The sequence below is a fragment of the Falco peregrinus genome, chromosome Z (genome assembly GCF_023634155.1).
Source record: "Falco peregrinus isolate bFalPer1 chromosome Z, bFalPer1.pri, whole genome shotgun sequence".
Lineage (NCBI taxonomy): Eukaryota > Metazoa > Chordata > Aves > Falconiformes > Falconidae > Falco > Falco peregrinus.
The window spans coordinates 71,245,005-71,272,227 of NC_073739.1; the positions used below are offsets into that span (position 1 = coordinate 71,245,005).

Sequence of the window (27,223 nt, forward strand, 5' to 3'; positions counted from 1 at the left end):
GCAACTAGAATAGGTCCTGAGTTTGTGATTCCTTAGTCCTTTGAGAAGCTTTCTGCTAGAGAACTACTGCATGAAAGGCTTTGGCAGAAAAGCTTTGCCTAATCTGCTAGTATTTCCCTGAAAAATGCCTCCTAAAGGATAAAGAAACTTCACCTGTGGGGGGAATTAGGGCACAGGACACTGCTAAGATGAACTGTTAAACACAATTTGCCTACGGTGTTCTCCATCACATGATAAACTTAACCTATAAATATACAAGTTAAACAATACAAGCAGGTATCTACAATAAAGTTCTGCAAATATCTACCCAAAGAGAAGAAAAGTTAAGGTTGCTTTTAAGCCCCATTTGCCATATCTCCAACCAATTTTAGAAAGAAGGTGTCTTCTGTCCTCGCACTCCAGCAAGAGAAGAGCCACTGCTTAGGATTTGTTTCCATTACACAGGGAGGTCTGCCTGAAGCATGCAGAGACATGCTGGCTGCAATATCCTGGGAAAACAAACACTGCCAGGGATGTTGCCAGGCCCAACCACCAGTAATATTGCACTGGGTGAATGGCTCTGGTGTGCTGGGGCCCATGCCATCCCAGGCAATCCCATCCCCACACGGGTGCAGGAGTCCATAAGGACCAGGAGCCACCCCCAAGGCTACATGCATGCAGCCACCCTCTCTGGGAGGGAGTGGGAAGGATGTGGTCAAACAGCAGCAGCTGGCCCCCAGGCTACAGAACAAACCTTGGCACTGGCTCACAATAATTCTAATAAACACAGCAATTAGCGCTAGCTTTAACTAGACTGCTTGAGCAATGCAGGTAGTTTGAGCTCCAGCACAGGCTGGGCATCTGAGCAAACCTCATGGGCCCCAACAGACCTGCACTGCCCAGCAGGATACCTATGCTGCCACATTTTCACTCTGGTTCTTACCTAAATTAAGGTCTCAGCCCTTGCCCACCAGTTAAGTAGTCACCATAACACACATACCATGGGATACAGGAATGTCAGGTCCAGTGCCAGATGCCAGTGCAGAGCAGAATGGCCACCCACATTGCCAAAACACACGAATTCATACAAAACTTAATCATCTTAAATCAAAGAAAGGGAATGAATGCTCAAAACTGAGTTTCATGCAATGGCCCAACCCTGCAGGGACTTCGTGCAGGTCTAGGGTGTTTGACATCATGCAGGATCAGGTACCTGTAGCCCAAAATGCGACTGCTTCCCCAGGCTTGCAGCTGCTCAGTGCATTTCCCTGGTACCCAGATGACTTCCAAGGGCAGTTGCTTCAACAACAGTGCAATCTTCTGTTACTAACACCAAAGAAACAACTGCTTATTGCCTGAGCAGTCACACTGCAACTGGAAAATCATGTTTCGTATTTCAAAGTTAACTTGGAAATTACAATATGGAGCGCTTGACATCTCAAGAGATCTATACATCATGCTGACACATATAAACAAAAAATGAGACTATACTGCATCGTGTCAAGCAGCTTTTTAGCTTGTTTTAAAAGAGGCAACCTTTACAATGTAAAGACACACTTTATTTAGGTCTGAACGGGTCATTTTTCTCTTTCTGTTTTTTTTTCTGACAGCAGGTTTGTGGGGTTTTTTCTTCACCAAAAAAAGTTTTATCTCAAGCAGCTCCTAAACACTTGTGCTTAAAAGTTTATGATCTCTGTAGAAAAATATAATAAATTCTTAAGTTTTTGTAGCTTTTTTTTAACTTCTAACAGGACTACAGAAATGTTCCAGTAGCTACTGTATTTTCCATGAAGCAAGAGTGCACAGGGCTCTCAGTCACCCTCCTTACCAAGAGACTCACAACGGTGGCGCAGGGGGAGGCACATACATTATATTTGTGATTAAAAACTAACAGGTTTACTTATCATTTATTTCAACTATCCTAATAGTGCAGCTAAGACATCTGCATAACATTTCCTTTTGCTATGGTTCACGTGAGCTAAGTACTGCATATATTAAAAACTGGGCTTTCAGCAGCTTTTAATAGCAAGGAAAAATAAAACTCCTACAGCATTACAGATACACAGTATCTGCTGTGGCTTCCTTACCTGGTGTTATTTAAAGAAAATTGGTGGCTTTGCATGCAAAGAAATAATGCATTGAGTTCATTTTACCCAATATGTGTAGTAAAGGTTTAGTTAATGGTCTTTTAGTTAAAATACCAGGACTCCATCTCACTGCATGTTAATGCGGTAACCAACGTGTGTCTCAGCCCCTGACCTCTAACAGAGTCACTGCATTGCACCCACTCCTCTAACCTTCCTGCCCCGCTCTGGTCAGGCTGGCAGCTGGGAATGGCTTTCTGTGCATACAGCACTTGATGCATACGGCACTTGCATCTATCACCCAGCTCACAGCTACACACAAATAACTTTGTGGCAGAGGTAGCACAGCCTGAATGGTACCACTGAGCCAATCCAGCCACTGCCTCTTGTAGTGCCTTCTCCTGTCCCCTTCTGGCATGCACGTATATATATAAACAGATGCATTTATCAGATGCCTGTGTGTTTATTGTATAGATATCATATACTCTATTTCTTTTTAGCAGATTGTTCTGTCATTGCTCCACCCATTGTCGTCCGTAAAGAGGGCGCACTTCAGAAACTTTTATTCCCAGTGTCTATCACTAAATTGTACTGAGAAAAGTTAAGATAAATTTTAAGTGATTAATGAAGTATAATACTGTTTCAAATTTATAATGGGAGAAAACTTGGGGGGGGGGTATTTTATTTTGCTGTTCTTATGAGAAATCTCTTCTGTGCAAATGAGTCTTAACCCAAATACAAAAATAAATAGCCTGACATTTTTGAAAATCTAATGAAGTAATCCATTCAGACGTTATTTCTGAGTTGCAGAGCTGTTGCTCCTGTAGAGAGGGGAGCGCATTCCCAAGGAAAGCTGCCCCCTTCATCACAAATGCCCCATTTAGTGGAAGATAGTTGTGAAATTTCCCCTCAGCAGGAGGATGGAAACGCCATGCTGCCCAGTGGGCCTCACGAGGAGGTTCATGTTCATCTCTCCATCTTGTCCTCCAACGGAAACTTAAAAGACGCCTCCTGCAGAAATATTTGTCCTGGCAGCCCATCCAGATGACACTAGCAGACCCCTCCAAATTTCCGATAAACACATCTTTAAAACTTTTGGTACTCTGATGGTGGAGGGCACAGGGATAGCACCTCACTCCTGTTACACCCAGTGAGGTGACCACGACCCCCTCTACAGACCCTCTCAGGCCCCTGTCCTGAGATCTCATCCAGAACTGGGTGCTTGGAGGTCTCAGTACATTTCACACCGATGAAGAGGAGCAAACAGGCGTTGTCGGCGTGCACACGCCTGGCTGCGGAGTCCGCGCCTGAGGTCCTCCTGCTTCCTTGCAGAGAGGGTGCAATGGGTGTAGCAAGGGCTGTGCAGAAAGCCCCGGGCAGGCAGCGGGAGCAGGTCCCACCCGCCTCCTGCATCCTCCCCCTGCGGGGCCTGGGCTGGCCGGGACATACACAGAGGAGTGGGACGGCGGGGAGGAGATGGGAAAGGGAGAGGGGCGTACAGCAGGCGAGGTGGCCCAGGAGAGGCGGACTCGGGGAAGGCAGCCCGCGGTGCCGCTGGCGGTGCCCGGGGCACGGGGCTCGGCGCCCCGCGCCTCCATCCCCTCCCAGCCGGACCCCCGGGCGGCGGTACCGGCGGGGCTGCCCGGCGGCTGCTCGCCTTTCGCGGGAAAGAGGGACGAGCCGGTGCGCACACATGTGAATTGCACAACCGTAACCACACACATACACACACCCGGGGGGGAGAGGGGGGGACTACGGAAACAAAGCCGCAGCCAGGTTACAGCTTTCGGGGCAGCTCTGCCGCCGGTCCGGCCGTGCCCAGCGCGGGTCCCTCCGTCCCCGCAGCTCCGGTGCTCGGCGCTTGTACCGGCGCGCTGCGGCAGGGAGCTCGTCTCCTAGGAGTTTCGCTGCTCCATCCCAAACCCTCAAAAAAAAAATATCTAAAAGCAAAAGATATATTTTTTTTATAAAAAGCAGGAGCCCAGGGAGCACGGAGCGGTCTGCTGGCCGCCGCACAAGCCCTGCGCGCTCCCCCGCCGCCCGCCCGGGCTGCGCCGCGTTAATTTCATAGCACCGGCGACATGAGGACCTCATACCTCCGGACAACTGGGTGAGTCATAAATACACGGCGCAGGGCTGAAAGCCGAGACTGTTTACAGCGACTTTGCGGCGGCCTCCGGCGAGTCAACCCGCCGCCCCCCGCGCCGGGGCCGGGCTGCGCGGAGGGGCCCGCGGCGAGTGCGGCCACCGGCGGGGGGATCCGCGGCGGCGGCGGCACCTGCGCCCGGCGAGGGGCGAGGAGGGCGCGGCCTCCCCACCGGCACCGCCGCTCCGCCTGCCCGGCCGCGGCGGCAGCGCGGGGAGCGGCGGCGGGCGGGACGCGGTGTTGGGTTACCTCGGCCGGGCCCCGCCGCCGCCGCGGGGCCAGCGGGTGCCGCGGGGCTGCGCCGGCGGCCGCGCAGCCCACGGTATGTCGGGCCGGTGACTTCAGCCGGGAGATATTTGGAGGCTCCGCGGGGTCCGGTGCGGGGGGCCAGCGTGTGTTTGGGTCTGAAAGCGAATCAGCGAAGGGCGCGTCACTGCCAAAGGGCCCTATAAATCCATCTGCGGCGCCGAGTCGCCCTGGCAAAGCCCCCGCGTCCGCGCGTCCGGCTCCGCGCTCCCTCCGCCCGCGGGTGCGGCGCCCCCCGCGCCTCGCCGGCCCCGCGCCCCCCGCCCAGCCCCGCCGGCGCCCGGGGAGCCGGGCGCGCCCAAGCGCAGCCGGGGCAGCCGGAGCGGGCGCTCCCCGGCACCGGCCCGGCCTCCCGCCGCGGTCCCCGCCTGGATCTAAGCTTTCGCCGCGACGGGACCCCCGATCTGGAGGAGGAAGCCTCGCTGCTGCTGCTACCGGCTCCACAAATCCCAGCGCCGGCCTCTGATTCTCCCAGCAGGCTGAGGGGGGTGCTTTGAATTTTTCTTTATTTTTTTTTTTTAATTTTTACCTCCCCACCTGAGCTGGGGTGGGTTTTTGTCGTGGTGGGGGCTTTTTTGTGGCTTTTTTTTTTTTTTTCCTTCCCGCCGTTGCGTGCGTGTCCGAGCGGTGCGCGGCTCCCCGCGGTGCTGGACCAGCTGGCGTTACAGGAGCCCTGATGTCTTCATCTGACTCCCCGCAGTTGTTGATGGAGTGTCTTTCTCAGATTTCCAGGCAGGGTCCCAAAAGCAGCACCCAGAGCCAGCTCCCGCTGCCAGGCGGCGCTCCCCGCGGCTCGGGCTGCTCCCGCCGCTGCTGAGCGTGGCTCCGGGGCCGGAGCGGGCAGAGACCCCCGCGGCGCCGCTCCTGCCGCGGCCACCGCACCTGCGCCGGCGGCGGGGGAGGCCGCCGGGGCTTGTGCTGGCGGCTCCCCTCTGCCTCCATCCAGACTTGCGACCTTGCTCCCCGTCCTCCATACGCCCCCCCCCGCCCTCGCGCAGAGAGGGTCCCCGCGGTCGGACCCCGACCCGGCCCACATGCACCGCCCGTCCAGCCGCTCGGCTCCCCGGCGTTAATGTCCATCTCGGGTCCGACGAGACCAGCTCAGAGGTGAGGGCGAGGCAGGGGCCGCGGAGGACGGTGGGGGGCCGTGGCGGGCACCCTCCCGGGGGCACAGCGCCGCCGCGAAGCCGCCGGCCCCGGCGAGGTGCGAAGGCAGCGGCCGGCGGGGAAAGCGCGCACCGGGCGGCGGGTGCCGGCGGGCCCCGGGCGGCAGCCGCGCCCCGAGCCCCGCCGCAGGATCCGGCGCCGCCACCGAGCCCCCCAGCGGGGCTGCGCCCCCCGGGCCGGACGCTGCGCCCACCCGCCGCCCGGGCCGGGGCGAACCGGGCTGGGGCAGCCGTCACCCCCGGACGGCGGGCATCGGGTGCGTGGCTGGCTGCGGGCGGGACGGCGGGGAGCGAGGAGGAGAGAAGAAAGAGGGAAAGGGAAGGGGAAGAGAAGAGGAGGCAAGGGAAGGAAGAAGGCAAAAGAAAGAGGAGCAGGAAAAGAGAGAGAAAGAAAAGTAGGGGAGGGGAAGGAAATGAGGAGAGGGAAACACGGAAGAATGGGAAAAGGAGAGGAAAATGAAAGGAAGGGGAGATGGAAACAAAGAGGAGAGGGAAAAGGAAAGGGGAAAAAGAGGGAATGAAGAAGGAAATCTTGAAACAAGGGGAAGGGGAAACGGGAAGAGAAGGGGAAAAGGAAATAGATGAGGGGACGGGGAAAGGAGGGGAAAAGGAAGAGGGCAGGGGAAGGAAACATGACAAGTGAGGAGGAAAGCAAAGAGAAAAACAAAAGGAAAAAGAGGAAAAGGAAAGGGAAAGATGACTGGGAAGGGGACAGGAAAGGGGAAAGAGGAAAAAAAAAAAGGGGGGGGGGAAGGGGAGGAGAGAGAAAGGAGAAGAGACAGAAAGGGAAAGCAAGGTTTGCCTGTAGCACAACAAATCTGCACAGCCCTGCACACCGGATCAGCTCGGTCCGCCCTGGCCCAGCCTGGGGACAGGTGCCCTGGCACCATCTGGGTGCTGGAGGAGGACAAGCACAAGGTGACCTGCCTGCCAGGACAGGGACACAGTCACACCCCCAAGCCCCTGGGCACAGGCTCCTGGGGCCTGCCTGCCAGCATCCCTCAAAGCAGGTAGCTTGGGCAGCGAGGGGCTGGAGGCCATCCTGCCTGCCCCTCTCTCACACCTCTTGCTGGGAAGAGCCCACCTCCCTCGCTCTGGGAGGCAAGGGGGGGGGGGGGGGGGGACACAGGGACGACACGCCAAGCTGAGCACAGGTTGTTTCCCCCTGCTCTGTCCCTGGGCCTGGCCAGGGTGGACCTGGCTGATCAGGAGTGTGAGGCTGCTCGCCTTTGTCTCAGGCCTGGCAGGGAGGGGGCGGGACGGGGGGGACCACAGCAGCTGGGAGCTAACCCTGCCTCTCTCTCTGCCAGGGGCCCGTGTTGGAAGGAGATCTAAGATGAAGTTATGGGATGTTGTGGCTGTCTGCGTGGTGCTGCTCAACACGGTCTCCACCTCACCCCTGCCCACCGGTAAGACGCCTCCCAAGGGGCCCCCTTCAGTGGTAGAGGGGCCTGAAGACGATCTCTCCCCCATCAGCCTGCTGCCTCCCTATGCTGTGCACAGTGACTGTAAGAAACATTCCCCTTTGTAGCCACTGCTGTCTGTCTTGCTAAACCTGCTCCCCTTTGCCTAGGCATCAGGGTGAGGAAATGGCCTCCCCACTTTCTGACCCCACTTCTGCCCCAGTCAGCATCACTGGCTCTGGTCTGGCTCCAGCAGCTCCAAAACAAGTCATCCTCCAAAGCCTGGCGCTGGCAATTACAGTGGCCATGCCCACTCCTCCCCCCCAGCCTCCAGCCCTACCTTCCCAGCAGTCATAACATCCCTTTGGTTGAAAAATCTGGAGAGGTGGGAAAGTTAGTTGTATGCAGGGGAGCTGAGAGGAGGATCAGATACATCGACCTTGCAGGGCAGGCACTGAAACTGCTGCGCCACGCCACCGCTTCAACCTCCCTTTCCCTGCTCAGACCTGCCAATGCAGTTAGTCACTGCCCGTAGCGGGCGCAAGTCCTAATGGAGATGGGGCTCCATGGTGGGAGGCACTGTACTCATCCTGTAGGACTGCCGAGTTTCATTAAATCCTCCTTGGATCCTGATTCTGAAATTAGTGTGTCTGCATGGAAATTTACAGGAGAGTAGCAGTGGCAGGGTTAGGAGCTTCATGCAGAGCAATCCACATGAACCAGCTCACAGTAAGACAGCTTACGATCCAGATGACAGATAATAATAATGCCTTGCTAATAATAGGTCTCCTACAATAGCAGATACAGGATTTTCACAGTGCTATGCGAGTGTTAAACTAACTCTGGTGGATTTTTAAAGTGAGAGTTAATAGGACTCATTAAGAAGTGGCAAAATACTCACATGAATTTGGGAGATGTTAATTTAGCAAAGGCATAGGCACAGCTTGGAGGTTGCTCCCTTTGCCCTTGCTCTGCCCTCTGTTTAGCTCGTTGCAGGATGCAGACAGAATCCAGTAAATGGGATTCATTTTTATCTCTTTATCTAGAGCATGTCTTTTCCCTGTGCCTGTTGCAGCTCTAGCCGTGGGCAGCCCTGCTCTGGTTTCTCCACGAGCAGCCAGGCTAACACAGTATGGAGGCACTGAGTGGGGAATCATATGCTGTGACTCCACTTTCGTCCGCTCCCCAACACCCGTCTCCTTTTCCACACACACATCTGTTTCCTTCTCCACTTAGTCTTCTTTCTTTCTTTTTCTTGCTTATGTTACCCCCCTGCTGGAATCTTGCCTAGGCTGCAACCTCTGTGGGTCCCAGCCCAGGCTCCTGCTGCTTGCAGACCAGCACCCCCTGATGTCCTTTCAGCCCCTCCACACAGGGAGGTTGGCCAAAAGCTCTTCCTTCCAGGGCTCCAGCCTCCCAGGGCTGGGAGGCTGTCACATGTGGTGATCTCCACAGCAAGCTGTGTGGTGGGATAAGTACTGTCCCACAAAAGGCAGAGATCAGCTTTTGAGGCACTGTGCTGGTCCCCTCTTCACAGGCTTGCTGCATTGCTGGTGGCAAGAAGAGCCTCAGAGAAAAAGTGGTGCCAGTCAATTTGTAGCTCTGGCAGAAGCTGCAGGGTTGGAGATCATTAACACTCCATCTTTCCAGAGTGATAGTGTTTGTATGATAACTGTTTTTATCTTGAAACTCACTTCTGGGAATATGGTTCCTGGTGAGCTGGTTTGTCTGCAGCACGTCAAGGGGTCAGGTGGCAGCAGCAGTCTTCTCTGTTCCCAGCGTCTGAAATTTCTCATTGTTGCCTCTTCCCCACCCCCCCCCCCCACCCCCCCCCATCCCCCGTGGATTGGGTAGACAAGGAGTGGGAAGAAACAAGTTACCTGTGTTTACTTGAGCTATGGTAGTATCAATAGACATCCTCTTCCAGATATCTCTGTTTGCAGGACACGTACATAGGCTTTGCCAAGCAGAGTTGGGTTGCAGGTTGTTGCCCAGGATAGTCATTTGAGAAAGGGCCAGTAGTTTGGTCTCCATCTCTTAACCCTGCGGATCACAAATAAATGGGCCTGACTGTGAGGGGAAAGTAAGAAGTGCTGTTCTTCACGACAGAAACTGGGGAAAACCCAGGGAGTTCCTGTGGTGGTTGCATGGCAGCTGTTTACGCATCACCCATGCCTGAAAGTCAGAAACTCTTTGCTATGTTGCCAAGTTGGATGAGTCAGTGGAGACCTGCAGAAAGGCGGCTGTAAGAGAGCAGTGAAATACTTTGATCCACTTTTACACTGCTTTTAGTTGATTTAAAGGTGTGTGGTGTCTGGAGAACAGCCTGCAAACACAGCCCATGAGGCCAATCCTATCCAGCACTTCGCTGCCTTCCTGCCACAGCAGCACTTTGTTCAAGTCATCACCATCAGCGTCTTTAACATACTTGTTTCTCTCTGCTTACCATTTGGTGGCACGCACCCTTCAACACATGAAAGACACATAACGATTTATGCAAGAGGAGTCATGTCTACACCATGTGGGCTTCCCTGTGTTCTTTGGGCTTTCTCTCATGAGAAGAGTGCAGTATGCCATGAGCATGCAGGCACGCTCACAGCTCCTCCTCCCATCTGCTGGTGGACTTGCTGTGTATTAATGTCTCTGTGGATGCTGTTGGTCATCTGCTTTGCCTAGGGCCTTTGCAGGAGGCAGCTCATGAAGCGGTGGGAGCACTGTCATCACCCACTTCGGCTCATCTGCATGGGGCAGTGTGGGCGCTGAGCAGGACTGGGTGCTGTGTTCATTCGAAGAGCAGTGCACTGCTCTCCTCTGAAACAATCCCTGTGGAGGCTGAGTGGGGAGTAGCAATTGTGCTCCAAGGTGTGCATTGCTTTTACTCCAGAGAGGTCAGGTCTGCCATGCACTGCTTGCAGCAGGCGTTAGTAGGGTTGTGAGATCATGTCCCACTCCTAGGGACTGGCCAAACACCTTGCTAGAGCACAGATCTGTTTTCCCAGGCCCTTGACGCCTTTTTGTGTTCTTATTTGGTGGGACTGATTTGTCTGCAAAGTGCACTGAGGTCACCTGATGTTACCCCATTCCTTTCAGATTGGCTGGAAACCTTCCTTCCTTCCAGCCTACAGGCAAGGTCCTAACCTTCTGGGCTGATCAGGTGTAATGTGCTGACCTTTGCTGTTCAGGGCAGTAATTAGAGATGGCAAAGGGTATTGGCAATTGCATGCTTCTGCATTTTTCAGTGGACTGGTAGCTGGCCTGAGAGTAGCCTCCATAAATGCAGTTCATTTGACATGAATCCAGTGTTTATAGGTGTTTTAGATGTCAGTGCTCATAGGATAGCTTATTTCACACAAAGAAGAGTAGCTGTAGAGTTTGTAAGGCTAGAAAACCCTTTCTTTGTTTCCCTCTTGCTTCAGTCTGCTGGAGGAAGGACGCCATAAGTTTAAATAGCAACTGCAAACAGGAGAAATACAAACTAAATTATTATAAACAAAATACTAAGTCAGCAGCTTCGGAAACATGACAGTGCAAAGGAAGCCAAACACTTGGTTTGACTTATTTGCAATTCCCAGTGAATAAAACTGCTTGCCACTGTATGGCCGTAATCAACATGTATGTGAGGACTGGAGTATCCTAAGGTCCAGGATATGATATATAATCTTTTGATCAAGTGAGCATCTTTAGTAAGAATTAGTGGTAAGCATGTAGTATTAAATGAAAAATATCACCATGAGCTTTTCCCTCCTAACAGGAGGAAAAAGTGGGTTTTTGTCTTATAACATCTGAGTTACTCTGTGGCTACTGAGGATGGTCATGCATTGTTGGAGCTCCTTCAGTATGTTTGTTATGCTGTAACACACTGTGGTATGTGTTCATTACACTTCTGTTAAAAATTCTTCATACGCCTGCTAAGAGGTTTTTAATGTTAAGTTACTGTATTTAGCTGCAACATTATCAACTAATATGGAAAGTATCTAGAATAAACAGTGATATTGTAGGACTCTCTAAGGCATAACCAGTATTAAATTAAACTTCCAGTCAAGTGCATTTCCTTCCCTACAATATTTATGAGGCACATTCAGTGTTACGAACCAGAATTCTCATGTTTCTGCCCAGGCTTTCCTGCTCAACACACCTATGGTGTGGCATACGTGTTTTAGTCTAAGATGGCCAGAAGCTGCAGAGGTAACCTGCCTATGCACAGTAAATCCAGTGCACTGGAGAGGTATCTGCCACACTGAGCAGGTGCCACACTGCGTCATTTGATCTGTGCGTATCCAGTACAGCCAGTACATCCAGCCAGTGTCGGACCAAGCATGCCTGTGTCCCTGGGCCAGCATATATATAGTAAAGTTCATTTGCATGGTCATGTCCAGGTTATCTAGGCATTTAGAAATCTCAAGCATTCAAGATTGCCCATTCATGAGCAAAATTGTGGACAAAAAAAGAACAGGACCCATCTGGTTAAAGCCAGCTGCATGTAGTCCTAGAAGCTGATTTCTCAGCAGTCTCAGGTGTAAATAGCGAATATATTTCTGTGAAGGGTATTCTAGGACTCGAGGGGAGGAGTGAAATGCAGGCAAATATGGTTTTATTCTCATTTTAAGAGTTATCCTTTTTTCAAGTTTTACTTCTCTACTGCTTTTTCAATTTAGGGACCTCAGAAATTTGCCACTGAAAATGTGGGTCCTTTTAGATGTTTTGTAGGTGTGGGTTGCTAGATAAGGTGCCTGAATATGCCCTTTTTGGTCACCATTTATAGGCCTCTTCAATACATTTTAGAAATCCCTGTGTTCGTGGCCTGCAGACAAAAAGCTGCAAACCACTTCTTGAAAATCTGAAGAATTCAGCTGTGTAGTGACTATTGATGAATTGATGGGGGAGGCATTATTTCTGCACTAGAAGAGCATCCTCAGATTCATAAGTTGTGATGTCTTTGTAAATTATACTGTTCCTGATTAGGACTGTAAGTAGGTTTGAAACATTTAAAGTTACAGAGGCTGAGAGAAGCCATTGGGGTCATCAGGTCTTATTCCCCACAACTGCAGATGATCAGGGATGGAACATATAGTGCAAATATCCAGTCTTCAACCCCCACACACACTATCAAGCATCTGCAACTTAAAAAAAAATTGTAGTACCTAGGCCAAACATCACGTAACCACACTTGTGGATTCTCATATCTGTGAGGTAGTAAGTTAATGACAAGTAATAGGCCACTGTCACATTAGTGCTGGTAGAGTGGTTGACACTGCAGAATGGTCATTTTTGACAAAACCAGCTGTAATTTCTGATCAAGTAGTATTTGGTAAGGTGAATCAAAGGGAAGATTTCAATGATCCTTGGAAATCCAGTCCTAATTACAAAGAGAAGAAAAAAAAACGGAATCAAAAAGATTTGAGACAGGTACAAACAAAGCATGAAGACACAAAATATGCATTACAGTATGTCCGGTTTGAAGATCAAGGACAGAAAATCAATTACGTGAGGCATTTCAAATATCAGCACTCTTTTTAAGGAGTAAAGCCACATTGTAAGACTTAGCAGGTATTTAGGCTGTATGTATTGGTACAACACTTAAACTGAAACCTGCAGATACATTTCTTTGAAGTCAGTGGGACTTGTACTAATGCTTTAATGATTATTGAACAGGAATAAGCTTCAAAAGAAGCAAACATTGAAATCAAAATACTTGTTTTCCTGCATCGTGGCCAGGCAGTGTTAAAAGTGGTGTGCCAGAACTTCTCGGGTGGCCGCATTTTCAGAGGCAAGCTGGTCATATCCCCTTTAACTAACAAGCTACATAAAAACATCTGGACTACCTCTGCTCCCTTCCCAAGCGTGTAAGACCTCTTCGGCAAAATCAGCCATTACTCAGGAAGTTTCCAACAGGGAAGTGTGTATCCAGTGTAACGGCTGGGAAAGACCTAGCTTTTCCAAGCACATGCCGCACTGGCAGACCATGATCCACACATCCCAACATAAGACCTTCTGAAGTGGAGTAGCAACACCTCTGCTCTAGAGCCAGGGACTGTTTATTATAATAATCACATTTCCAAACTGCAAGATTGAAACTTTTTGTATTGTTCCTATTGTAAACACATTGAAATGCAGGTAGCGAAAGGCAACAGGGGAAGAGCAGGTATTATTTATAGGTCAGGTCAAAATCTGATAGCAGCAGAGGTTGCCACAGGAGGGACATCAGCCGTGGTTTTGCCCAGATGGCTCCACTTTACTAATCCCAGGGAAGAGACTGGGATAGGGTCCCTTCCTGCTGCCTGTGTTGTTCCTTGGGAACACTCCTAAAACCCAACAGGAGATGCAATGTAAGAGCACAGGCAGCCTGGGAACAGTTGCTGTTATTTATTTAGGAATACCATTGCTGTTCAGTGAGCTGGCACTAAAGTGGGGCTGGATGACCGATGTGGGGTTTTACTGATGTCATGCAAGGGCTGGGCTGGATCACTTCTGCACCAGGGATGCTAAAGATAATTTTTTTAATTACTTTTTTGTTACTGACAGTATTTCCTCCATTAAACTCTCAGTACTGTGCCTGTTAGCTGGCTGCATGCTCTCTCGCTAATAGAGGTCACAGGTTTCAGGACCCACTCATTCATACTCATTTGAGGCTCTTGCAGGGTAGAGACAGAACCAAATAACTAAGCATAAACACAGGTTTACCAGGGAAGCTGGACATTTACTCAATGTGGTATAGATTTGGAGGGGTACAAGAACTTACTGAGGAGACAACAGGCCTTGCCTGTCACTAGCTCCAGACAGGACACTGCCACTTTTTCCTTTTTCTCCGTTTACACTCTTTATGCCATAACTTCAGGTGCAGAGACTGCTCCGTGGGTGCTCAGGTGCCCACACGGCCTCATACAACAAGGCCCTAGTGAGGCAGGCTTCTGGCAGCTGCCACAGGGACTGTCACAAAACCTCGAGAGCGACCGCTGGAAAGCCGTCTGCTCCTTAGTGCCTCAGAGCTGTTTTTCCAAAGCTTTGCATCACAGGCAAGACCACATCCTCCTGCTTCTCCTTTGCTGCTTGACTACCAGATGGGACACTCCTTTGCCCACCCCAGAGAGGCCAGGGGAGGGGCCCGACCCCAGGTGCCATCTCAGAGTCAGGCAGCATCTCGTGAGCAACCCCACCTGGACTGGATGAAAAGCAAGAAACTCTTTGGACAGGTCAGCTCACAAGGCGGCTTCCTTTGCTTCACCCAGTTCATCTGACCTTGCTGTTTCCCCCTGCTCTCAGGGAATTCCTCCAGCTGGCAGTAATTATGATGGTCCTATTGTTTCTCCCTTTTAATCTTCTGGTGGGAATGAAGGATTTCATACCTGTGAGAAAGCAGGCAGAGGATGCAAGGGGAGGTAGTGCCAAGACTGGCAGTGCAAAAGTACAAAATATTCTGCAGATTTGTCATTATGACCAACACATGGGAAGTGGCAGGGTTAGCTAGCAAGCTACAAGCACAAAACTTGGCTGCTCCATCAGGAGCAAGCACACCAGGTCGGTTAACCCTGTGTCTTTTTCTAGTGCTGCCTTACCACACCTGACTGGTGTGAGTGGCCCCGGAGTCATCCTCCAGGTCGTTTAGCACTTTACCTTGATGAGAGGTAAGTGACACCGATGAGAGGCTCCTTTTCTAAGGGCTCTCTGAGTCAGGCAGGAGGGTGCAGCATGTCCTGGGAGCTGGTGAGGCAGGGAGTGAGGTAGTGAACCAGAACTGTATTAAACATTTAAAGCTGAGCTGCCCCTGGTGTGTTTGATGCTCTGTTTGCTAATGGACACAACTGACTGGTTTCCATTTCACCCTTAGCCCCATGGATTTTCATGCAAGGCACAAAAGCGAAGTCATACCTCAGAGAGGTGATACTTTAATTGTTTAAATCCTGAAAACCTTTCAGCATAACTATTTCTAACACCTTTCTTTGCTTTGATGCCTGCATGATAGGCTTTGTTTTCCATGAAAAATACTTCATTTTCAATGAAATAAATAGTTTATTCCCACCACAGTTGATGCTGGTTTACTTTGCAAAGCAGAATGATCATCAGATTGGTGACTTTAACCTTGCTAAGGTTGCGCTTCTGCAAATGGGTTGCTCTGAGGGCCTCCTAAAGTACACCTTTGTGGTGTGAGATGAAGAAATTCTATGTTTGGACAGGGTGTGTTTTTGTGAGTATAACTTTGGAGGAAACTTAAAAAATAACCAGGAAAGAAAGGAAATAAAATATTTTAATCATGAAGGGCCCAGATTAAAGTACCAGAACTGTTTTTGAAAAAGGGACGTTGGACCCTCACACATATCTGGATCTGAATTTTCTAAATATTATTTACCACTATAATGGGCTGGATTAACCCCCTTGAACTTTGAAACTGTACTTTAAACTAGAGTCTGAATGCTGCTGTTTGGATTTCTCTAATTGAACAACAGCTGTGCTTAAGTGAAATATCCTGGCAATTCTGCTAAATGTTCGGCCTGATGTTCTGATGTAGTAACTATACACTGCCACAAACACATGCATAAAAGGTACAATATAAAACAAAAACCAAATTTTATCATTTTGAGTATACCCTATGTGACTTCTGTTACATCACTTTTACTCAGGATATGCGAAGTGCAATGGTAAGACTGCATTGATGTGATTACATTTTCCCAAGACCAGTATGGAAAATACGAAGTTTCAAATAATTTAAAATATCATGTGTTATGAGATTTAAAAAAAAAAAAAAAAGGAAAAAAAGGAACACTCCCCCCCCCCCCCCAAAAAAAAAAGAAAACCCACTTACGTAAATCATTATTTTGCAATTAATAGAATTTAAGCTTTTCTTGTAAGCCATAATAGACTGCATAGTCAGGAGAGACTGTAGCTAGCCTTTTAAATCCATAACCAGGCACCAAAATGAGTAACTGGATTTTTTTCTCAAAAGCTGAAGATCCATCTGTTCCTACTGAAAACAATTTGTGGTCAGGTATGAACTGAGGGTTTCTTGCTCTACCATGCTGGGTTACTGCCACTGCGGGGGACTATTTGGCTTTAAAATAAATCTGTTGCTAGTGAAATCAAGGGACTAGTTTTACAAAATGTAATTGTGGTCACATGTGAACAGGCAGAAATAAATTGTCCATAATTCCTTAATGGAGACTGTTTTCTTGAGAATGTGACGAGATCGGTTTGGATATTTGTTTAGACCTATTTTTTGTAGATGTCTATCTGAACATCTGAACACTGTATAATTTATTCTTCCAAAAAGCACAGGCATCAGATCCTGGTCCTGCTGGCACACAGTGTCTCTAATTAATTAGAAATGCAAAGGCAGTTTCTGGGGGGTTTGCAGCGGGGAAGATGCCTGGAGGAAGGCATATTTCCCTGTATGCCAAAAGCAGAGCTCCAGGGTGGCTTTCTGCAGAGGCCAGTGGGGACCACAGTGGGTGTTTGGCTGCAGGATCCTGTGCCCGTACATGCTGCCAGCTCTTGCAGTGCCCAGGGGACATGGACTGTGCTCAGGGACAGGCAGGTCAAAGCTTCAGTTTCCAGAGAACAGCACTGAGGTGAGAATTTCAGTTTGCATTCAAAAGCGACATTCCTAACCCAAGAGGTTGGCTCAAAACTATGATCTGAGTGTACCTTAAAGGTTCAGAAAGCAAGCCAAGAGCAAGCAGAAGATGCAATTTTCTATATTTTTTTTAATTAGTATTTTCAGTGAGTCTCGTTTCTCTTTTTTTTTTTTTTTTTTTTTTTGTTTGGCTCCTGGAGTTCTGGACATTTGGTGTTCACCAACTCTGCCCCCAGCCTGGTCACTCCTAGGTTCCCATGTGTACCAGTACTGTGACGTTTCATTCTTCCCTTTGCTTTCTTATTCATTTTTGGGTCACGAGAGAAACTCCTGACAGATTGAGAGCCCTGATTTAGCTGGACATGGGAGACAGAGAAGGTGCCCAGAGGCGGACTGGCACAGGGACTGCCATCCATACCCCCTACTCTTGACAGTCCAGTGCTAGAAAGCAGACTCACGCTCTGGTTGCCACCAGAGGAAAAGGCTTAGCCCATTCCTGCCTGGATCGTCAGGTCCTTGGCACAGCACTGAAAGAAGGAGGTGGAAGGGGGCTGCAGGACAGTGAGATGAGTGGGAGTAGAACACACGTGCTGGCTGCAGCTCCCGCAGGCATTGCTTCCTACCCCACACTCCTGCTGGCGTGGCGATAGACAGAGGTGATGCAAAAATGTGTGCACGTGCCCACGTGCAGACTGCCTTCAAGGGATTTCCCTAGGGAGATGGACAGGCAGGAAACAGCTTCCAGAAATATGACATAAAACCCAAACAAAACCTCATGACTTTGTGCCAATCTTGGCACCATAGTCCTAAGTGGTGGGGCTCAGCCCCCCACACTGCCCCAATGGGGTCTGCTAGCCTTTTTCCCGTGTTGTGAACAAGATACACAGACAGCCTGTGTTCCCTGAGGGAGGATTCTACATTTCCAGGACATACTGTTCTTTCCCTTGGGAAACACCGGCTTTGAGGTGCAGCACATGTGTGAGCAAACCTTTGGTAACCTATACTGAACACATGCTGTCGTGGGCTATCCCATCTCTCTTATCCCGTGCCAACATATCCCATGCCATCCCATCCTATCCTCGATGGCTTTGGATTTTTAAATTCTAATTCCTTCACACCCTGGAGCTTGAGGGAAGGACTACTGCTCAGAGATCTTAACTGTTTCTATTGCCATAGTATCTCAGCATTTTCTGCTGGCACTTTGTGCAGTGTGACAGGCATCTGTCATGTTTGTTCTCTCAGCTTTTCCACCAGAAGGCAAATGTTGTCAGTAAATGAGTTTGTTTTGAAAAAATATGTGCGTGTATAATTAGATAAAGTTGTATCTGTGTATGTGTAAATACAATCCACACAGTTTGTGTGAATGCATGTGTATGTTACAGGAAGGGATGATAATATGTGCTTCTCCCAGGGGTGTGAAATCCCCATGGAAGGCTCTGTCTGCTGCACGATCAGGTTAGTGTGGTCCATGCAGTATTAGAAAAGCAAAACTGCCAGGCTTTTAACCTTCGTTCTGAGACTATAAACTTTCCTAAGGAGGCAGAGGGTTAACTAAGTACCTCTCAGCCAAGCGCCTTTCTTCAGTTACAAAGCAGCATTTGGTGCTAAGGAGGCCGATATGAGTCCAGTGGTGTTCCCTGGCTACACAGCTGAGCTCAGGACCCTCTTCATCCCCAGTTTTGTGTCCATACTTATTGGACAGCTGAATATCCCAGCTAAGTCATGACTGGCACCTTGGCATAGGCTGCTAAGTCAACTCTCACTTCACTCCTGGCTGCCAAGGTTTCCTTCAGACCCCTGAGAGCCACTCCTAGCACTGTTTGTAGTCATGCTGACGGCTATGCTTCATTAAGCAGTAGAAAATTAGCACCAAGCCACATACAATCAGTATGAGCCCTGTTGCTTGGCTCCATGTTCAGTGGTTAGTGGCTCCAGCTGCTCTTGACGCAGCGCTGAGAGCACAGGACTGTGCCACTGAGTGTGTGTTGAAACTTGGCTTTGTGGGATGGTGTAACAACTCAGAGCTGTAGCAGCCAGAGGCGGGCTGATTGTGGGGACTGGATGTGCTCCTCAAACAGTGCTAGGTTTTGGAAGCAGCCTTGGCGTATGTTGGCAGTCCAGTCGGAAGCTGCCAGAATCAATGCCATCGTTGCATTGATCATGACTAGTTTGGGGATCCACAGGTAGAGGGTATTGTGGCTTACAGCAGCTTGTAAGGACTCACTGAGTAGCCCAGTAATGCAGTTGCCATTGTGTCGATGGGGTGCACCCACAAAACTGTGTAACTGTGTGCAGTTGTGGGTGAGCAGATACCAGCTAGGGTCAATAGGTCCAGCACATTTTCTTGAGAGCAGCTCTGTGCCTACTGTTCCCACCAGTTCCCTAATACCACCCACATGTCTTGTGTCTCCTCCAGTGATGTAATCTCCAAATACAGGGGATTCACTGCTGGAGTTCTCTCAGTAGATTTGGATATCTGCTTGGGATATTTTCCAGTCACCTGGGCTGAAGGGGAAGTCCACCCTGGAGACATAAAATTGGCATTCATCTTACTCATAGTGCTGGCATCCCTCCCAGTGAGTCTTCCAAGTGGTCTGATGTTGCAATAGAGAATGAACTGGGCAAGGAACCCTGGCTCTGTTAGACCTATTGGCTACGCACACCTCAACCCAAGTTACAGCTTGGAGTGCTTCATGGTTTGTGTTAGAGCTCCAGCGAGATTAGTGGGATCAGTAGTGCAGCTATTTACCCCATTTTCTGGCTGCAGCAAGTCCATGTGTGTAGGTAGGGTTCCTCTAGTTGGATATGCTTGATTACTTGATCTACTTTTCACCCTACCGTTTCCACCTTCTGCAGTGTAGGCACCTCGTGCTGCTGCGTTACTTAAGGCTCTTCTGTGGTGTGTTTCCTCCACCCTAAATATCACAGGCCACTCACAGCACAGAAGTTTCTCAGCAACATTAGCTCCCCTGGTGCAGCCAGGGCAGTCATCGCACATGAACCAGGGCAGATGTCAGCATGGGCTCTGAGTAGGGGCATAGTCCAGAACATGGGCCTTTTCCCCTCTTTTTCTCTGCTCCAGAGCATGCTTGGATTGGCTTGGGCAGGACAATGCCTGAACCCTACAACTGTCTGATTAATGTTTAACCAAAGTAGACTCCTGCATATAGCACTGTTGCAGGGATAGGTGATATTTTTGTACCTGAATTGCAGGCCATTTAAAAAAATGGTGTGCCTAGCTGGGCTGTTATATTTTCAGGTAATCCACAGGTTTTTTTCTCAGTTCATAGGTGGGGAATACTTCCTCCTCTTGCCCCACTGGCAGCATACCAGGCTTGGGATAAGTATGAGGCTGAAGGCTGCAAACGAGAATCTCCACATATAGTTTGGGTTTCCTTGTAACAATCTTCTGTCCCCTTCCTGATGGCTGACCATTACATGAATTTCAGTAAACCCTCGTATGTTTCCCTGACAGTTGTGTTTTACTCTCCATAGCCAACGTCTCATTGTGTCATACTGTTGCTACAAGGGGTGGGCCAGGAGTATGTGACAGAGGTGTGGGCTGGGGTAGTCACAGTAGTATGAGAGCAGTTATTTGAAGGTGAGAGTGGAGAATGGCACAGCTAGAGCCATCTCCTCAGAGCCACATCCTTCCCTTATTGGGTTATAATCTAAGAAACCTAGCTTCTGTGCAAGAAACCTAGAAACCACCCAGTCCCACAGCAACAAGTGCCTTGGGCCAAACCTCTCTCCATCTGTGCCTGTGGCAGGGCCAAGCTTGTACTTGAACAGTGAGGGCTATGCCAGCTCCATGTGGGCCATCTTGCTTGACTGAGTCTAGCAAGGTGTCTGTATCTTCTTGCTGTTAAGGAAAGTAGCCCACCTATTGCCCTGACCAGGACCTTGCTCACTAAGCCAGCATTTGTATGGTGTAGGCAGGCCAGCCTGTCCTGCAGCAGAGCTGGGTGGTGTATCTGAGAAACATCTATCCAAGCTACCTGCCTCCAGTAGCTATAGCTTATGGTGGGTATTTTGGTACCTGCTACAGAGGTAATGACGGAGGAGTGCAAGAAGGGTGCACTTGCCATTGGTGTCACAGGAATACGGGGCTTGGTGCAGGGTCCTGCCTTGTTCAGGTCCCATATAGCTGTATAGTCATCCCTCTTTCATGTCTTTTGACAGTTACTGGTCTGCAAGATTCTTGCCTTTAGCATGGATATCTGTAAAACAAAGTGTAATTCACTTCTTCCAGTCCCAAATTCTACAGTTTATAGGATCCTGCTTCCCGTGTGCCACCCTCATTGTGTGAGGGTACAAGGTTGCCTGCCTTCATTACTTTTTCACCAGTCTATATGATTTTGCAGGAGCTCTCTGTGAAAAACCATATACCTCTGATCCATCACTCTTTTGTCATGGACAGGGGCCTCTAGGATGTGGCTGCTTTGGCAAGAGGTCCATGTTCTTCCTTATGTGCAGATGCACTGTGTTTCAGCAGGTTTTTCCAGTAACAGGATTAAGATCCTGCTGCCCTCATCTCCTCTATACTTGGTGCTTTTGTTGAGAATATGAAGGTGCACCTTCGCTACACAGTGGGAGGCAGCCTCATGTCTTCCTCTCTCCTGTTAACCAGGGTCCATACCACTGCGTATGAGCTGGGTATGTGTGCTGCCTGGTCTCTCATTAGGGCTCCTGTCTGTTAATTATTTCCTGTCTGCTCATTAAGAAAATGCAGCGCTGAGCTTTGCTGGAGGAGCTGCTTCTGTCTCAGCACCTTGACTGGCTGAAAGCCTTCATGGCCCAGTGGAGGTACCAACCCCTGGCCAGGTGCACTGCACTGGGTGTTGCCTTTCCCAGTGTCTGCAGTTCCTGGGATCTTTGTAGGGGTCCTTCTGGAGACAGAGCTCCTGTACATGCAGGGCCAGGTTTTTCGCATTGGTCTGTTGTGTGGGTGGGCACTTAGGGGTTCAGTACGGAAAGAAGCATCCTCTTAGGTCTTACTGCAAAGGAAGCGAGTCCACAAGTCTTGATTTTTGGCACATTAAATGTGAAAAAAATAAATCTCAATACTGCAATGTAGTTTATATATTTAAGAGACAATCATTAGTAATACAATGTAAGGGCACCTACACACGGGCTCCTGACAGCCTGACCCTCCATTAAATCTTTGTATTCACTAAAGCAGATCACATTGAGGGATTTAGTCCATGGGAAGTTTAAAGATTTCAAAATGCGATTTTTTTGCAAATCATGCTGAAAAGCTGAAATCTGAGAACATTTGGGAACACATTCAATCTCACTCTCTATACACTCTGCTAGTATAAAAAATATTTCATTATTTTTTATAAATTAAACATTTATTTGAATAATTTATCACTGGTAGAGTATATATCAAGTGAAAAATTAGATATGTATTTTAACTTCACAACAAGAAAATGCTTTAATAACATTTCTATTGAAAATTATTATCATACCTCTATCCTGTCCTGTTTCTACTCAGTCTAATCAACATCTTGTAATACAAATACTTCCATGAGAAATTTTCAAAAGCTCCAATAACAATTATCCCCTAGAAGCAGTAAAAAAGCAGTCATACAGCCAGGAATAATACCTGAGCCTGGTACCCCAGGAAATTTCTCTTTCTGTTGTACACAGAAACCTTACTGATAGGTGACTTTGGCAATACTAACCGCTGCTGGTGTGCAAAGACAACAATTAACAATTATAATCACAAAGTTGCTTTAAAAAAGCCTCATCCTTTTGCTGCTTTGCTGGGAAGAGCCTGTATAACCTCTCTACAGTAGCTTCACCTATCCATTAACCAATATTTGTATCATGACATGCTTTTCCTTTCCTCGACTTTGACAGGGCTCATTCAGCATTGAAAGATGTGCTAGAGTGCTACCAAGCATCAGCAATCACCTAGAGAGATACATACATAATCTCATTTATTTTTCCCCAAATGAGTTTCCAAGATGATCTAAACCATTCCAAATTCTCCTTGATTTCTGTGGGTCCTGGGCGCATGCTCTGAAGTGATGGCAGAGCAGCTTCAGTATGTCTAATGTTTTTAAACCACGGATGGACAAACTTAATGACAACTGACATGTGACAAAGCCTTTTCTCTCTTTCCCAAACAGCAAATATGCCAGAGGATTATCCAGGTCAGTTTGATGAGGTAGTGGACTTTATTCAAGCCACCATTAAAAGACTGAGGAGGTCGCCGGATAAACAGACTCCAATTTTTTCTAGGAGGGAGAGAAACCGGCAAAATGCAGCCACGAACATAGAGAATTCCAGCAGAAAGGGAAGGAGGAGTCAAAAGGGCAAAAATCGAGGATGTGTCTTAACAGAAATACATTTAAACGTGACTGACTTGGATTTGGGATACGAAACCAAAGAAGAACTAATTTTCCGGTATTGCAGTGGATCTTGTGATGCAGCTGAGACCACCTATGACAAGATCTTGAAAAACTTAACCCGAAAGAAAAAACTAGTCACTGACAAAGTGAGGCAAGCTTGTTGCAGACCCACAGCCTTTGATGATGACCTGTCCTTTTTGGATGATAACCTGGTTTACCACATACTGAAAAAACATTCCGCAAAAAGGTGTGGATGCGTCTGACGGCTGCACGCCAGAGGCAGCACCAGTTTTGCATTCCTGCTATGATGCAAAGAGAGGGACCAAGGTTCCCGGGGAAGCGCCTGCTCAAAGCAGGAAAAAGAGGACCAAGAACATAAAATAAGGGGTCTTGAGAGCCCCTGGGGGATATGAGGTGGCATTTTAGGATGAAGGCTTTTGACATCCTACGGGACAGTAAATAAAAGCTTGGGTGGAGATGCAAACAGCTGGATGGCGTGTGCAGTTTCCCGTTCAACACAGTCCACCATCAGTGAGACTCAGATCCATGAGGAATGTACTTTAAAACACAACTCTGCCACGCCACACTGTGTTGTAGTTATACCATCTCTGCTACGAAGCTTAGCTGCGAAGTAGGTTAGGAGTACCTTACTCATCCTCTGTGCCATCAGCTTTACTGAAAGATACTTTGTGCTATTGCTCATTGAAGGGTGATTCCTAAGCACCTAGGGCAACTTCTGAGCTATAATAAGATTAACTTGTAAGTAAGGGGATATTGGGCAAATATCAAAATGCCCGGGCTCAGGTTCTGTAGGGCCAGTATCAATACAAAGCTAAACAGTTCCATTTACTGGTTAAGTTTGGTTATTTCCATCTCATGTTTCTTCAAAATGAGTGCAGGATTTTGTTCTTCTGCTACCTATGAAAACAAGTTGAGTTGTTAAGCACTTCTTCCTAGTATAGTAAGAGAACTAACAAGCCCAGCCTACATAAAACCTGTTTCTTTTGGTTTACAAAGAATTAACGTCACTTGCGTAACTATGTTTCTATTTGGTCATTGTGAGTGAGCAGAGACTACTTGATGCAATGCATCCATCCAGAGACATAAATATACAGAAGATATTTATTGAGATTAAGTTATTGTTATTTATTACAGTTCAGTAATGAGTCTCCTTTCCTTATTTATTGAAGTTTCTTTTCAAAGGTGCCAAACTAGAAGGTGCTTGGAAGATACAGAGAGACAATGAAGTTGGGAACAACGGTCCATGCATTTGATTGAAAGTGTTAACTTGAATGCAAAAAAATCACTTACTTTACCTTTTTCTCTTTGAAACAAAATCCTGATTATGTTCACAAAATGTAGTACCAAAGCCTGCAGCCCTTCCTCCTGTTCAGTAATGCTCTTGAAAATTACTGCAGTCATACATTTGCAGGAGCAGCAATGGCTGTGGAAGAGTGAGGGTTGCAGGACTTGGCTCAGCATTAGCAATCTGTTAGAAAAACCAATTCTAGTCATATTTTAAATGTAGCCACAATTTTTTTTATCACTTTTTGCCAACTGACCTCCTATAACCATTGACAAATGGGAAATAATCACATTTAGCCTTATAATTTCCTGTTATACTTATTTAAGCTTTTCCTTCCATATTTCCTTATAGAAGAGGTTAAGTATCTCTTACTAGTTAGCCCTGGATTTAATATAACCTACAGGTAAGCAATTGTGTTCAAATAACCAAAGTTCTTTGTATAAGTTGCTGAAACATTACAGGATCGCACCTACACAGCAGAACAGTCTCGATGAGGATGAGGGAGGTTGTACAGCAAAAGCATTCACACCTGACTGCTAATGCAGGCTCTCATTCTGGAGACTTTTTACCTGAAGGAGCAGCAGGGCAGGTCGCTAGACATACCTGACAACCAGTGAAGCATCAACTCCCACAAAAACAACAGGAAGAAAAAGAAATCCCTACTGAAAACCAAAAAATGCTGGTCCGACCTTTTATCTTATGCTGCAACAGCTCTCCATATTCATTTTGCCCTGGGCCCCTTGGGGCACCACAGAAGAAGGGTCTAGAGGTCAAAAAAGGTCCAGAACAGGCATAGAAAGATGTACCAGGTGTATGAAATATAATTCAGCCCTGACCTCCACTGCTTTCCTGGGTGGACACAGGGCAGCCCCAGAGCCCACCTGCAGGGCTCTCGTTCTTGCACTGCCATGGGGATGCCTTACCCTCCGTGCTGGGCAGGGGTGGTACAGCGGATACCACCACCAGCATTGGCATGACTTGGGCAGCAGAAACCTGCTAAGCTGAGGGGCAGCTGCACTGCTGGGCAATTGATCAGTGGCAGCGCTCAGAGGTGTGCTTTCACTTACCCCAGCTGCTGAAAACTTGCCCCAAAGCATTTTCTGTGCAGCTTGAAGGGGCCACAACCAAAGCAAATCACTACGTTCAAAATTCAAAAGGGTAAAGTTTGTGATTTTTTAATTTTTTTTTTAGACAGGAGTGTGCTTCTCTGGAGTTTTTTACTTCACCTGCGATTTATGTCTCAGTCATTTGTGTTAATCAACCAAAGTTCTCTACAGACTTTATTTTTGTACAATATTCATTTTATAACTTTTTACAAAATAAAACTCATTTCTATTGTTGCCTGGTTGTTGCTGGTGCTTCTTCCCCATTGTACCACTTCAAGTGGTACAAGTTACAGTACTGCCCGGTTTCCAACCTGCATGGCACGATGCTGAAGAGCCAGCAAGTCCTCTACAAAGTGGAGCTGTCATCCCCTATCTCACCAGCATCTTTAACGAGGACCAGAGATGCCTGTAGCTTCTTAGGAGAACCTAACATTAATGGGCCACTGCATTAAATGACTTGGAAAAGCACAGTAGGCAGCAACGCAGTAATCAACCCAGTGGCAGGCTTGAAGCCTGGTGTTACCCAAGCTGTCTCTTGCCCATGCAGAGCTGCAGTGGCTTCGTGGTGGCCTTGGCTGTGCACAGCCACCATTCCTGCACGAGGAGATTTGCATTTTGCTTTGCTAACCCAGGCGTTACCTCGGTTGTAGTAAATTCCATCCACTTTGGCAGTCCTTTCCTCTTCATCTTTAAATAGGAAAACACAACTTGATACAATCTTTCCTGCCACCATCACGGAAAAGATGAGGGCAGGTTTTGTGGCTGTGGCCAGCAACATTTTGTCAACTGTTTTGCATTAAGTGCTGCAGTTCCCATCACAGAGCCAATAAACGCATGGAGACTCACAGGTTTTGACAGCAGACTGTACTCCTCGAAACTGCTACAGAGAGGAAGTGGGAGCCTCTGAGCAGTGAGCCAGTGAGCAGGAGATCAAACACCCTTTCTCTTAATGTACAGCATATGGATGCCTTGGTTTCATTTGTGCCGAGAGAGGCCATGCACGCAGCTTTAGCCCAGTCACTGGAACACAAAGCAGAGCTCTCAAGCACTGCTTTTGAAGCACACAATATTGAAGGCATTCCTCCTCACATGCCACCGCCTCCATTGCTTGCAGCAGAAGGCCATCCACCATGCACAAAGGCAGCTGATTGCAGGCTGGTTGAGTATGGCACACATCATCTGGCATGAACATGACTGCAGCTTCATGTTCAGTGGAGGCCATGTGCTTTTCTGAGAGCTGGAGGGAGTGCTGACATAGAACATGACTGTGGGGTGCTCTGAAGGTTAATCTCTGATCATATAGCCCAAACCTTCTGTCTTTTCTTACATGGATGGGGAAGCACAATGCCAATGCTCAAGTCTTGCTTGGCCATATCAAAAGCTTTGAGTGGGCCAGGCAGTAGCACATTTGCTTGCTTGGAGCTGTTTCACCCTCCTTCCCCAACCTTCCTGATGAGGTTAATGCTGGAGAGAGCAGATGGGGGTTTGCCGTTGCAATGCCAGGCTTACTGCTGCTGGGCTGGCACCTTTAGCCTCATTTTCTGGTTAAAATAAGGCTTGCAGTATGTTCCTGGCATCCTGCAGTTGTTAAAGCAGCTTGAAACCTTCAGCTGGCAGGTTGTGTAGAGTATTTCAAAAAAAGACTTAAACTTTCACTTGTCACTAAGTAGTGCCAGCGCTGGGACAGACATTATTCGCTGCCTGAGTAGCAGGGACGGGGCAACTATGGGTGCCTTCTGGAAGGAGAAGATGTGTCCCAAGTTAAATAAATTATTTCTCGAGAGATAATGGACCAAACTGCGT

At 48.3% G+C, this 27,223-nt stretch overlaps 1 protein-coding gene across 2 annotated transcripts; it reads left to right on the plus strand.

Annotated features, from left to right (window-relative positions):
* Positions 1-4,098: 4,098 nt before the first annotated feature.
* Positions 4,099-25,648, plus strand: GDNF (glial cell derived neurotrophic factor). 2 transcript variants are annotated; one of them, XM_055791598.1, is made up of 3 exons: positions 4,099-5,622; positions 6,992-7,189; positions 22,787-25,648. In XM_055791598.1, the coding sequence occupies exons 2-3, from the start codon at positions 7,018-7,020 to the stop codon at positions 23,269-23,271; spliced, it is 657 nt and encodes a 218-aa protein (XP_055647573.1). In that variant the 5' UTR covers positions 4,099-5,622; positions 6,992-7,017; the 3' UTR covers positions 23,272-25,648. The 2 variants fall into 2 exon arrangements, with proteins under 2 accessions (XP_055647573.1, XP_055647572.1); XM_055791597.1 differs by having other exon boundaries at positions 6,992-7,090.
* The last annotated feature ends 1,575 nt before the right edge of the window (positions 25,649-27,223 follow it).

Excerpts from the sequence above, each read along its gene's own strand:
- GDNF (XM_055791598.1), top strand. The coding sequence starts at position 7,018 with ATGAAGTTATGGGATGTTGTGGCTGTCTGCGTGGTGCTGCTCAACACG. Across the intron at positions 7,190-22,786 it reads CTATGCTGTGCACAGTGACT|CAAATATGCCAGAGGATTAT; the intron begins GTAAGAAACATT and ends TTTCCCAAACAG.